General features: G+C 35.5%; 1 protein-coding gene across 1 annotated transcript in view; it reads left to right on the plus strand.

Moving 5' to 3' along the window:
• ADAM10 (ADAM metallopeptidase domain 10) overlaps window positions 1-14,599 on the plus strand; it is a 157,987-nt gene that overhangs the window by 75,572 nt on the left and 67,816 nt on the right. Inside the window, exon 5 of the mRNA XM_011940505.1 lies at window positions 12,318-12,418. Within this exon, the coding sequence (XP_011795895.1) occupies window positions 12,318-12,418 (101 nt within the window). The remainder of the gene's footprint in view (window positions 1-12,317; window positions 12,419-14,599) is intronic.

Here is a 14,599-nt window from a genome sequence, read left to right on the forward strand (position 1 = left end):
GATGGTCTCGATCTCCTGACCTCGTGATCCGCCCATCTCGGCCTCCCAAAGTGCTGGGATTACAGGCTTGAGCCACCGCGCCCGGCTATCTTTTTTTTCCCCTAAAGATGATAAGTTAGCTTGGAGGATGAATGACCCTGCATGTTACTTGATTTTTTGTTCTTTTTGGCGTTTAAATGCTTTACCATTGATACCAGCTTTTATTTTATACTTGTTTAAGTAAATATATGTTTGTGGTAAGGAGATCTTTTTAATGTTCTTTTTATTATTAAGTATCAATGGTGGTGTTAGAATTTAAAAGCAGCCATCTTTAAGGTGATTTTATTTGTAACTTCTCAGGTAATTGGAATTGTAGGATGTGAGGATGGAAGTACAGAAGGAATAGCCTTAAACAGAGTTTTTAACGTTTACAAATTTAGACAATTGATTTTGAAAACCTGTCTAAAAATCTGTCAAGTGAACCATGGTTTAAGACAAGAAAACATCCATGTATTAGTCTTTTAGTCTAAATAGTTGCTATATTTCTATTCTATACCATGGTTGGGAAATTCTCTGCAGAGGGACAGATAGTAAATATTTTTGGCTTTGAGAGCTGTATGTTTTATTGCAGCTACTCAGCTCTGCCATTGTAGCACAAGAACAGCCAAAGAAATACATAAATGAATAAACATGGGCTTTAAAAAAATTATTTATTTATCTATTTTTCTGGAGACAGAGCCTTGCCCTGTTGCCCAGTCTGGAGTGCAGTGGTGTGATCATAGCTCACTATAGCCTCAACCTCCTGGGCTCAAATGATCCTCCTACCTCAGCCCTGTGAGTAGCTGGGACTCCAGGCATAAGCCACTGCTCCCAGCTAGCATGGCTGTTTTTAATAAAACTTCATAGACACTTAAAATTTTAATTTCATATATTTTTCATATGACATAAAATATCATTCTTTTGATTTTTTCTTTAACCATTTAAAAATGTGGAAACTACCCTTAGTTTTCGTGTCAAACAAAAATAGATAGGAGGGCTCACTAAATTTAATAATTACTTTGATTGGTTCTTTAAATTCTCTGTGTAGAATATGACAGGTTCTAGAAGTAGTAGCAGGAGCAATAGTAAGAGTAACTATTATGGCTTAATGTATACCTGACACTGTATAAAAATCTTTACTTGCATTATTGAATTGAATTCTCACAATAACCTTATGAGATACTGGCACACCTATTATTCCCACTTTATAGGTGAAGGCTTAAACTGAGGCTTAGAAAACTTATGTCACTTGATTGTGGACCTCCTGTTCTTTACCCTGTGCTCTTCTGCTTCACTCATGGAAGAAAGCTGTAAATTCTCACTGCCTTTACTTCAAGGATTTCTGGGGCTTTTCTGAAATCTGTAAGCCTCTCTAAAATCATACATTTGCATCTATTGCTGTTTTAAGCCAATATATCTCTCCTTAATATATTTAGCAGTGTTTATTTTATAACTAACTAAAAAGGAAAGGATGCCCTTTAATGTATATTATTATTTTCATATAATTGGTTTAAGTACCAATAATTTATTTTCAGAAGTAAAGTACTGCATGATTGAATCACTGTGAATGTTCTTAATTGAATTTGGTATCCTTGTATGTGTTATCCTTATCAAAAAGAAGCAAATGGTAGGGGAGGCATACTAACCTTGGATATAGCTTCTGATGAGAATTTGGCTACCCTCTTCTTGCGACTCTTTTTGCAACTGAAGGCATAAATGTATAGAACCACCATGAAAAATGATACTGCTATTCTCCAGAACCTTGGGGAATGGCTTCTGAGACTGTACCAGAACACAGAGATAGTTTTCAGTGAAAATACTTAATAATTTCTCTAGATGTGATCGTGATAGCTACATTGTTATCAGCTTAAAATGTATACTTATTTAGTTCTGTACTTAGGTAGTAAAAAACACTCTCTCCTAGGACATGGAAGTGTGAACAGTTAATGACAAGGTAAGAATACCACTTAGTCCTCTGCTCCTTAGCACAGTTTATTTTAAAGAAACTGAGAAAAACTGTTCCGTAAACTAGAATAGTATCGTTGTTAACATGAACAGGTTTTAGGAATATCTGACTATATGATTGCTTGGAATTATTAGTTGTAATAATTCCCTTGCACCTTTTTTGTATACTACCTATCCAAGAGCTAAAGGTCTGAGTAATTTTTTTATGCTATACTTATAGAGAAATACTTTATCTCCAAATTAAAAAAATATATTTTAATTGTATATTAAAAGCTGCAGAATAAGTTATTTGAGTTTATTGCTTTCATTTCAGATTTATTATTTATTTTCCTTTGTGGGGTATAGGAAAGCCCAGAGAGGTTGAATTTGCCTCTGTCACCCAGGCTAGGGTGCAGTGGTGCCATCTTGGCTCGCTGCAACCTCCACCTTCTGGGTTCGAGCAATTCTCCTGCCTCAACCTCCCAAGTAGCTGGGACTACAGGCGTGCGCCATCACGCCCAGCTAATTTTTGTGTTTTTAGTAGAGACAGGGTTTCACCATGTTGACCAGGATGGTCTCTATCTCTTGACCTCATGATCTGCCCGCCTTGGCCTCCCAAAGTGCTGGGATTACAGGCTTGAGTCACTGCGCCCGACCTGAATTTGTCTATACCTTATGGTAGTAGGACACCCTTACTTTTAGAATGTGTGTTAGCCATACCTATACTTACTTCTTCTTTCTCTTGTGCTTCAATGGGAAGACTTCCTGTTTCTTGTTCTAAAAAATTAAGATTGTTAAACTTTATTTTACCATTTCAAGATGGGGGCCTCTTCATTCATGTAGAGGCTTCCTCATGTGTGGAAATGTCGGGATGTTGCATCTAAAACTTTTAAAAAGTCACTTAGTTCCATATTGTGCTTTTGAAGTTGTTTTGTGTCACTGTTAGTGACAGAGACAAAAGGAAGGAATATAAGAGGGAAGAAATAATTGAATTGGTAAGTATTGATAATAGCTAGCATTGTTTGTATCATTCACATGTAACAGGAAAACTGTTTTAAAAAGCATTCTGGCTATACTTAGGTCCAGTCTAGAGATTGGAAGTCTGCATAAGCATACTGAGTTGTGACAAACTATGTAGCCAGCTGAAAAGTTGAGGTGTGGAGTGCTCTGATTGTTTGACTTCTGAACTCCCACAGTGCTTACAAGTGTATTGATTAATCTCTCTACTATATGTTTTAATTTGTATGCTTTACTAAGCATTGATGTTAAATACTGAACTTATTTAAGCACAGTGATAGTATTTGAAAGAAATATAAAAATTTAGTGGTATTGTTGACTCTGTCTTTTCCTTTTTTTCTGAGTTAATCTCTAGGGAAGTATAAATTAATTTTTCCAAACAACTCATAGGCACAAAAGCCGAAAAGTTGAGAAGGCCACAAGATACGGGAGTTATTTTAAGAATAATATTTAATTAGAAATGTAGGATACTGCATTGGAAACTTAAAAAAAGTCACAAAAAAAGAGATAGTGGCCGGGCTTGGTGGCTCACGCCTGTAATCCCAGCACTTTATGAGGCTGAGGCGGGTGGATCATGAGGTCGGGAGATCGAGACTATCCTGGCTAACACAGTGAAACCCTGTCTCTACTAAAAATACAAAAAATTAGCCGGTCCTGGTGGCGGGTGCCTGTAGTCCCAGCTACTTGAGAGATTGAGGCAGGAGAATGATGTGAACCCGGCAGGCGGAGCTTGCAGTGAGCCGAGATCACCTGCACTCCAGCCTGAGTGACAGAGTGAGACTCTGTCTCAGAAAAAAAATAATAAAAAAACAAGAGACAGTGAGGGACTTAATTCTTTTTAGCAGAATCTGGAGAAAATATGCTTAGACTTTTCATATTATGCATATTATGCATTTCATATTATGTAACTTTATATAAATGGGATAACAGTTGAAAATTTTAGATCAGGTTCTTTTCTGATTGGTTATATATGTATGTTTATGTATACATGTATATTCATATATATTTGTCTTAAAACATCGATATGAAATATTTTAGCTGTAATGAAATACAATGAATTATTTCAGAAATATAAGATTTTTAAAAATAAAAAATTGTTATTAGAAGCATTTACAGTGTCAAAAAAACAGCTGCAGCTTTTTTTTTTTTTGGCAATTACAGAGTGGTATTCAGTTAAGAGTAATACTTATTTTGTATAAGTTGCATCAGAGAGAAATGAAGATGAAAAACTCCCATCTCCATATATAACTCATTTGTGCTGTGCACCAATAAGAACCTGTTTTAGATTTTCATGCTGGCTTACAACTCTCATACTGATTTAGGCAAAGTTAATGGTTATTGAAAATACCACCAGGATGGGCTGTCTGTCTGTCTGTCCTTCCATCTATCTGTATTTTTTTTCTTTTTGCTCTCTCATCAACTGACTCTCAAGGATGGGCTATCTAGAGACACGTTTGGTAGTGTGGTTAACTGTTAGCGTGTTAACTGTACAGTTTAAAAACAAAGCCTTACCTTTAAAGGCTTTAAAAGGAGTGAGTTGTATATAGGGGTGTTAAATAATTTGTAAACAAGGACAAACACTGTGCTAGAACCAGCTTATTCATTATGATCATCTTCATCTTCCTCCTATTCCTCATCCTCTTCGTCCTCCTTTTTTTTATTCTTTTCAACTTCCTCACCTTCCTCCTCTTCTTTTTTTTTTTTAGCATTGACGTCTCCCCCCCTGCTTTTTATTCTTTTTGCTGCATCAGGCCTTCCTTTAGCTCAGTATGCAGCAATATCCATTTCTTAGTTTTTCTTCAGCTTCACAGCCTTCTTTTTATAAGGCTGCTTGTCATATGTACCTTATCGACTTCTTTCCCAGTTTCTTTGGAACATCACCAATGGATAGGTTTGGATATTCTCCTTAGATTTTTGGGTAGTACTCAGAACAAAATAAAAAGACTGAAGGAACCCTCTTGAGTACATTGGGCTCCCTAACCTTTTTTGTTTCTTCTTTAGGAGGGATATAAATTTCTCTTTAATAGCCATCCTTGTCCCCCTTTGTCATGTCCTCAGATTTTCTTTTCTCTTTAGCAGATACGGTTTTCCACCTCTCTGAGCACTTTTTGAAAATTCTGAGAAGTTAACTGAAGCATGAGTGCTGCTGCTTGTTCTCGTCCTGAAAGTTTGCTCTAGAATGCATATGATGACATTTTGCCTCTTGGCTGCTTAGGATCTTCTTTTACCAAGTTTAGTTATTTTTCCTCAGAGAAGCACAGAGTCACCTAGTACTCATCTGGCTGTCACTTGCCGCAGCACTGTCTCCTTGGAGGTCAGTGTACTGTAATGACTATCAGAAATACATGATTATTTGAAAATAAAAAAAGCTTTTATGTTGTAAAGCAACTTTGAAAGTCAGCCTAACAAGTAAAATTATATTTGAAGTTTTTGTTTTTTTCTTTTGAGAACTATCTTATCATGATTTTGTAGTGTTTGAAGTGTTTTACAGATAAATTGAATAAGAAATTTTATAATTTTAGTATTGTAAAATGCACTAGAATTCAACACTCTAAAGATGACGGAAACTGAAGCCTAGAGTTCTAAAACTTGTGCAGTATGACATGGATCCATGTCTTCTGGGTTCTACTCCAGTGCTTTATTTCTGTTACATTCTGAGTTAGGAGAGTTTAAAGGCTGCTGAAAGGCAAGAACTTAATGACAATAGAGACAGTGACAGTAAGGATTTTAAAAAAAAGAGTTATTTTTGGTATTGATTTTGAAGGTGAGCCATATTTACTACTGAAAAGGCAAATTTATATTTTAGGCTCACTGGAAACAATATGTATATATATTTAAAGAGGTCTCACTATGTTGCCAGGCTTGTGTCGAGCTCTTGAGCTCAAGTGATCCTCCTGCTGCGGCCTCACAAAGTGCTAAGGTGACAGGTGTGAGCCACCATGCCTGGCCAAGGCTCAACTCTTATGAGTGATAAGTTATAGAAAAACTAGAAGAAATAGCATTTAGGAGTATGTGTACGTATATGTCCTAGGGATACTTGGAGCTAAACCTCAGGCTTTCACATCTCTTGTAGCATAATTCAAAGATTGATGTTTGTACCAGTGACCTTGTAAGAGTGCCTGCGGATATTGGTCCAGGACTCTGGCCCTGGAAAGAGCTGCTTCTAAAGAGACATTGTGAGATCTGGTTTATTATAGAAATGTTGTATTCTGTTCATGATCTATAAATTGGGGGATTAGATAGAAAATCTCCATAAAGCAGTCTTGCTATCTTGTGTTTATATTTGAACGTAAGTCTGGAATTCACAGATGTGGATTTTATTGGTTTTAGCTTCTAGAGACTTCTTAGAATCATTTTTTATAGGCAAGCTTGTAGATCTACTAGTTAAAACTGTTTTTTGGTTTTAAGTTGTTTGCTCAAGACCATACAAGTTAGTGGTCATGGTACATGGTAGGGAGAAGGCACAGGAGGTAATATGTCCAAGAACTGAGGCATGACATACGTATGAAAAGAGTTAGAAATAAAATCAAGGTGATACATTAAAATAGCTTTATAACCTTATAAGGTAATGTACTTTTTCTTGGTCTCGTTTTCTTCAGGTATAAAATGAGGGTGTTAGATCATGGTGCTAGTATCTCTTATCTCTTCTAAAAGTTAATGGTTCTAAACTACTTTTCCTTTAAGGGTGGAAATATCTTGATTGATCATGGCTGAGAGAAATAAAAAGTAAAAATAAAATAAAATATTTCTGTGCTGATTACCAAATGACTATATAAAATGGCTATTCTTATATGTAAATTAAGTATTTTGCTTAAGTAAATTAAGTATTTTATGTAAATTAAGTAAATTAAGATGAAATATGTCCACCCCATTAACATTTTTGTGAATAGCCCTTCAGATCTCACATGCCATTTTAAATTTCGTGTACAGTATATCTTAGATCTCTTTCTGTGTCAATAAACATAGCTCTACATTTTTCCTTTAAATGGCTACGTAAAATTTTATTGTTTCCTTGATAAATGTATTATTTACCAACCTGCCAACTAATGGATATGTAGATTGTTTCCTCTTTTTGACTGTTAAAAGTTGCAACAGGTAACATTCTTGCACATATTTTCTCCCCTCAATATTTTTATGGTTATTTTCTTAAGATTAATTTCCTAGAAGTAGCATTGTTAGACATTTGCATTTTGGTATATATTGCCAGATATCTCTTTAAAAAGGTTACATAGATTTTTACTCTTAGACCTGTAAATTAAATATTGACTTAGTAATACTTTAGTGTATAGTCTGTGGACACACTTCCCCAATTACTTAACAAAAATGTCTCCTATTTTTTTTTTTTTTAAATACAGGATTTAATCCAGGTCTACACATTGCCTTTGATTGTCACATCTCTTTAGTCAGTATTACTCTTTTAACAGCTTAATTGAGGGAAAATTGATAGCAATAAGCTGCTTATATATAAAGTATATAATTTGATAACTTTCAACGTATGCTTATGTCTATAAAACTATCATAGCATTTAAGATAGTGAACATGCCCATCACCCCCAAAAGCTTTCAGTGTAATTCTTCTCTCCTCTACTCCCTGCTACCCTCTTGCACTGATCTCTAGGTTAGTTTGCACTTTTTAAAATGTTATATAAACGCAATTATACATTACGTACTCTTTAAGAAAATCTGGTTTAACTCAGCGTAAGTATTTTGGAATTCATCCATGTTATATGTATTAAAAGTTAATTTTTTGTTGATAAATAGTAGTCTGTTGTGTGGATGCCGTGATTTATTAATACATTTGCCTGTTAAGGGACAGTTGGGTTGGGTTACTACAGACAAAATTACTATAAGGTTTTTTGTATTAACTCATCAAGTATTGGTCGATTAAAGAGAAGATAAATTTTGAAGAGGCAAGGGGATGAAATAACTACTAAGGACCAAAAAGTCTTGCTCTGTTGCCTGAGCTCTAGAGAGGGGGCATTTGGAAACAAGACAAACAAAATACCCAAATAATTTTAATTTAACCTAGTAGCATATGCAGCATATACATTCTCTCTCCTCCAAGCTGATAATACAACTTAGGTGTAATCCCCTAGAATTTTTTCCTGACCTCACAGTTCTGGGTATCCTCTCTTTACTGCTGTTTATGTATTGATGAGTCTTCCCTATCTTTTGAATCCAGTAGGTTACAGGTCTTGGTCATATGACTGACCTTTGAGAGGCATGGAAGGAAACCAGCTGTTGACTGGATGAATAAATTAAATTCAACCTGTGTTTAATAACCTGTGAATGATTGCAGGGAGACCTTAACACTTGGGAAGTTGGTACTTAAATGCCATGCTTGTTTACATGTTGGACACCTCAGCTAGACTGAAAGCTCTTGAGAGTGCATGTTCTATGTCATTTATTTTTGTATCCCTGTTGTTTGGCATATAATAATTTTTCTTATTTGTTTGCTTAATAAATTAATGCAATTAAAAATAATATTGACATGTGATTAGGAAATTTATGTGTACACAGGTCTTAATTTTGGATGTTCTGGATGTTATAGTCAATCTGTAAAGTAGTTAAGAATTTAGAACATACTTTGCTGTAGAAACAATTTAAAGTGTTAGGCAATTCATATTTATTGTAGGTGGAATGAAGGCTAAAAGGAGGTTAAGGGAACCAGCAGTTTACAGGTCTTTGGTTACTGGATGACCTTTGAAAAGAGGCATAGAAACCAGATACTGGCTGAAAAATTAAATTCAACACATATTTATTGGTTTCTGAATATACAGGAAAGAGAATTTTAAAATTTCCACTGAAGATTAAAAACCTTCAGGGAAATTTTCAGTAATAGACAGTCAAAATGTGGTAAATGCTACAACAAGAATGTCGTCAAAGCCTTGGGGTAGCGCATACTACAGTGAGGGAGCTTTAGGGAGATTTAGGAAGACTTCCCTGGGGAGGTGGAATTTGACTTGAACCTTGAAGATCTTTTGATTGCTAGAGGAGAGAATCTGTGATCACAGGAGAAGGGTCAGCCCTATTACTCTGGCTGCAACAAAATTTCTTTTCAGTTGTCACAGCTTGGGAACTAAAGAAAGGAAAAGAGATTCGCATGTTCTTTGGCCTGGAGTCACCCATTTATCCCTGTGTATAACTGTATAGTCCCAAGTCAAATACATGTAAATAATGGACATTTAAAGTTGGTATGTTACAAGTTTTCATTCCAAGTGTCAGTTGTAAGTTTTACAGTTTTAACAACTGATTAATTTGTTAATCAACATTTTTTGAGGGCCTCATCTGTACAAGACACTTTTAGAAACTATCCATACAATAATGAATAGGGCTAAGGTTCTTGCTTAAACACTTTAGAGTCGAGTAATTCTATTTGTAATTGCTCGGAATAATAAAGCAACATTTGTCTGGTTGACCTGACTCCCATTATCCCTTTGGCTGCCAATACTAACCCTTTCTTTCTAAAACCCATTGGGTGGGGAGTGACATGCCTGGCCCTCCTCCTCATCTCCATTTCCAGAGAGATCAGTGTTGTAAGTGCATGTGGAAAGTGGGGTCATCTTCAACTTCCTCCTCTTTCTAGGGACAATCACTCTGTGCTTTTCTTATGCCCACTTACCCTCCCAAAACAGAAATTAGACATGGGGTTTGGGAAGACATGAGAATTGGTACTGGGGAGAAAGGACCTCCCATCCACTAGACTTAGGAGGAAGAACATTTGGAGTTCTTTCCTGTCTCCAAACTTTTCATTTCTTCTCAAAAGAAAAAAAAAAGCCTTTCTTCTACTCTCCATCAGTGAATCCTTGTTGATGTTGGCAGCTTTCGGAATAAATGGCGATTTTCATGGATAAGGACCCCACCCCATGATACTCTGGATATTAACAAAAATAATTTTTATGGAAAATAGTATTATTCTATAGAAGTCATTCTATTTTAAATTCAATTAATGTAGATTTTTAAAAATTGGATTTGGTGATTCATGGCATATTATTGGAGGGATTACCACCCAGTTTTGACTATTAGAGAGTCATCTCATAGCCAGGGCCTTGGACCTAGCAGTTAAGTTTCTGAGCTGCCAGTCACGTAAGGCGGAGGGGTACCCTGCTGGAAGTAGTGAGGATGCAAAAAGTGAGTATTTTATGCCTAGTTCTGTTCGACAGAGAATCTGAACTGTAAATATTCCTCCTCGAAAGGGTGGATGATTGAGAGTTAACTAGAGCTATTTCCTGCTTGAGGTAGAATCACAATATATGTACTATTTATATTTGTGTCTTGAACAGCAAAACAAAAGCAAGAGACTGGCAGAGGAACTGGAAGAAAGGCAATAGATCTAAAGCTGATCTTTGTTTTAAATAGGCTGAATATTCTACACCCATGACTCATTCTTTGTGAAAGAATATGCTGTTTGGCCTTTTCAGGGGAACTACAGTGCATCCTATGATTTAGCATCTCAATGAGGGCTTATTCATTAGTTGAACAAAGGCTTTTTCTAGAAATGAGGATTATATTGTTAGTAATTTTAGAGGGAAAATGTCATTGTCCATTTTTATAGTTAATGTGGTGACCAAGGAAAACAGCGTCTTTTAGAAGTTTTGAAAGTATATGGGAAAAATTGTATGCTTGACCCTTTCTATTGGGAGAGTTTTGTGCTGACAGAATTTGAAGCATATATAAATACTGTTTTGTTGCTTTGGAAATATTTGGAAATTTTTTTTACCCTAAGTTTCAAGCTTTCAAAAGGAATTTGTATTTTTAATTCATGATATTTGAAATTCAATTTATGAAGAAATAAAACACTTAATTCTTTTAAAATTCCAATGTTTTAAGTAACAATGTACTAAATAAATGTTTTATTTTTTTGTTCCCCATACATTAATAACCAATGGTAAGTGAGTTTTAGTGTTTTGACAAAAGATTTTAAAGGTCACAGAACAATTGTAATTTTTTCCCTGTTGATTATTAAGATCATTTTGCATAGTTTCAGCTTGCATGGTCAGTTTTATGACTGACAGTTACTGGTGTGGCAAAGTAAGAACTGCCTGGTGTTAACTAGGGGAATGAAATTGAGAATAGACTGGAAATTCAGTTGCTAGCTGGCATTAAGGAACTTCTTGAGGTTATAGATCATGACTTTTGAATGAGACTGGTCATAATTACTAGTTTTTCTTTAGCCTCATTCAGCTTCAGGAGGAGCTTCTCTCCTCCATAGTTACACTTCTGAAGTAAGTAAGACACCACTGCATTCACCATCAACTCCCTTCAAGGGTGTTAGGGTGGAGCACAAGCTGAAACTATGCAGTGGTGTAATTATAATAATAATTGACTATGGGATTTAAACTAAATAAGGAAGAAAAAGAATATCTTGTGATAGACAATAAGGTGGTAGCATTGGTGAATTAAAGGGTCTTACTGATGTTAAAGGGTTGTTGGAGCCTAGAGGGAATGTGCTGAAAAGATAAGTGGTGGAAAGAAAGTAGAGTACTGGAAGTTGAGATTATGAAGCATTTTCATTTACCAATAATGACAAGTTCAGAAGTGTAACTATGGAAGTGAGAAGCTGAGGTAGGAAAAAAATCATTGGAGAAAAGAACTGAGTGTATTGGAAAGATCATCGTCATGAATGATGAATGATGATGAATGAGTGATGAATGATGTCATCAGTCATGATGATAGGGTGGTGTCAGAAAGGCTGACAGTGGGTCAGGATGTAAAAATAAGGAAATAAGGGCGGTAGTGACTTGGGTGACAACAAATGCCTGTAATGAGTTGAGGTAGTCAGTGATATAGTCTCATGACTGTAAAAACTGAGCTACTGTGAGAATAGTCTTAATGGTCCTAAGGGAGAAAGTGGTAGAAAGTTGTGTTTTGTGAAATGAGCAGTAGGGGAGTATCTTCCCAAGAATAGGAAGAGTTTTGGGGTTCTCCTTTATTTTTGCTAGTGTCCTCCTGAGGGAGATCAGGAATGCTGCAGAAGGATTCTCTTGACCCCTGCCAGATGATGGACCAGAAACATAGATATTCTCTTGATGACAGCCAAATTCAGTATATTGGTGATAGGGTCAGAATAATGAGTGATTACTGTCCTTTTTTAGAATTGACAAATCATCTGTATGGCAAAAAGCTAAAGACCAGTGGTTTTTATTGACGGAGAACTTAGGAACCTGCTAGGTTTTAACATTAAAATGCCTAGCATAATGCCTTTTCCATAGGTGCTCAATAAACATTTATGGTTTTCATTAGTTAAGACAGTTAAATTTTTATTTATAAAATAATTCTCATTTATAATTGGTTATACCTAAATATGTGACAGTAAGATGTTTCTTCTTTGTATTTTAGACTATCCCCATAAATACGGTCCTCAGGGGGGCTGTGCAGATCATTCAGTATTTGAAAGAATGAGGAAATACCAGATGACTGGTGTAGAGGAAGTAACACAGGTAAGGATTTTAACACTAGCTTGCATTTAGGAAATGGAAATGAACTTGAGAATGTATATCTACATTTAAAAATGTATGTTCTAGAATTTCTGAAAGATTTATACCACTATGGGGAGTGTGTTTTAATGCTCAAAGAGGCCAGGTAACATGCCAGTAAGAAAGAGATGGGGCTGAGGTTTGAATACAAATATGTGTGACCCAAGAAAAATTACACGTCTAAAATACACTATCCTTTACATGTTTTGTTATAAAAGAAAACAAATGTTTTATATAAATGTAACTGTTTATATTAGTATTAAAATTAGAGTGACCACTTGCCTTGGTTTGCCAAGGTATTCCTCATTTTTAACACTGAACGTTGTGTGTTGACAGACAATCCGATTAGTCATGTTAATAAAAATCTCAGGGCTTTTCATATTTTAATTCTTCTTTTTTTCCCCTCCTTTTTCTTTAGTCATAGGTGACAGGTTATAGTTATTCAAAACATAAGTTCAAAATGAGAAAACATTTTTTCTTTTATGATAAAACATTTATTGTATATTTTGGACATCCTTTCTAAAAGTAGTATGGTAGAGTAATGTTTCTTGAGCCATGAATATTTGTATTTAGATTTATTCCTTGATCAGTAAAATGGCATAAACAGTTCTGTTTCAGGTGGGTCTTTCTAGTATTAAGTGAGATTTTATTTTTACATGTGTTGAAGAAATACATATTGATCTTGCCATATGTCAGAGACTGTGGAAAGTTCTGGGAATATTTGGAGATTATGATGAAGGCTTATTCTCAAAAGTTTATCGTTTAATTGGAGACACAGAGAAACAATTTAGAGTTGTAGGAGGTAGAAGAGGATTAAGTATAGGATGATATTCTACACACAAGAGGAATAGCTCATCTAGCCTGATAAGTATTTGAAGGCAATAATCAGACCTTAAGAATAAGTAGGAGTTAGGTTAGCCACGAGGATATGGAAAGACGATTCCAAGCAGGAGGAACAGTACGTACAAAGGCCAAGGAGACAGAAAGATCAGTCAAGAATTTTTAACATGGGGGTAGAGTTTAAGACTAGAGTTTAGGAGACTAATGAGAAGTAGTTATTCAGTTGAGAAGTGATAGGGGCTTGTACTGATGTATTGGCAATGTGGGTAGAGGGGATGAGATTACAGACTGTTAGATATGATAGAATTTAGCAGGGTGGCTTGATAAAATATTAAGATACAAAAGTAGGTTGCATTTATTTATACCACGAGTAGATTACCAGAAATATAATGAAAGAGTGGACATTGTTAATAGTATCAGAGAATATTGTGTATTATAGAATAAATGTAACAAAGAATTATAAGACCTATGTAAGGAAAATCAAAACTTTATAAAAATATTAAGGAAGATTGATTTTAAATGAATGGAGACATATACCATATTTGGGAAATAATATTTAATATTATAAAAATGTCAGTTCTCCCTGTATTGATTTGTAGATTCAATGGTAGTCCAGTACACATTACAACAGGCTTATTCACAACACTCAATGGGTCAAAAATGTCACATGGAAAAGTAAAGACTAAGAAGAAGTAGGGACCATTTAAAGATGATGAACAGGAAAGAGGGAAAGAGGGATTTACCCTAGGAGGTACTAAGACTTATAATAATAATTGAGCGTGTGATAGCACAGGGATGGACAAATTAACTAGTGGAATAAAAATGAGTACTTAGAAAAAGCATACCCATGCATGTATGAAACTTTGTTGTGTGGTAGAGATGCAATCCCAAATTAGTAAGGAAAGTAGTGGGTACCATTGAATAAATGGATCCAGAAAAAAATGTTTATTTGAAAAAAAAAGTCGAAGTTGGATCACGATCCTACACCATATTTACAACAAAAAAGTCCAGATGGATTGAAGTATTAAATGTCTAAAATGAAAACTTTGAAACTTGTGGATTTCGCTTTCAAGCTGTGATAGAGTAACTGATATCTAACTAGGCTTTCTACAATAAACAACTAGAAAACCAGACAAAGTATTTCTTTCTTTCTTTTTTTTCTGAGACGGAGTCTTGCTTTGTCGCCCAGGCTGGAGTGCAGTGGCGCGATCTCGGCTCACTGCAAGCGCCGCCTCCCAGGTTCACGCCATTCTCCTGCCTCAGCCTCCCAGTAGCTGGTACTACAGGCGTGCACCACCTCGCCCG

Source organism: Colobus angolensis, unplaced genomic scaffold (assembly GCF_000951035.1).
Source record: "Colobus angolensis palliatus isolate OR3802 unplaced genomic scaffold, Cang.pa_1.0 Scaffold19, whole genome shotgun sequence".
NCBI lineage: Eukaryota > Metazoa > Chordata > Mammalia > Primates > Cercopithecidae > Colobus > Colobus angolensis.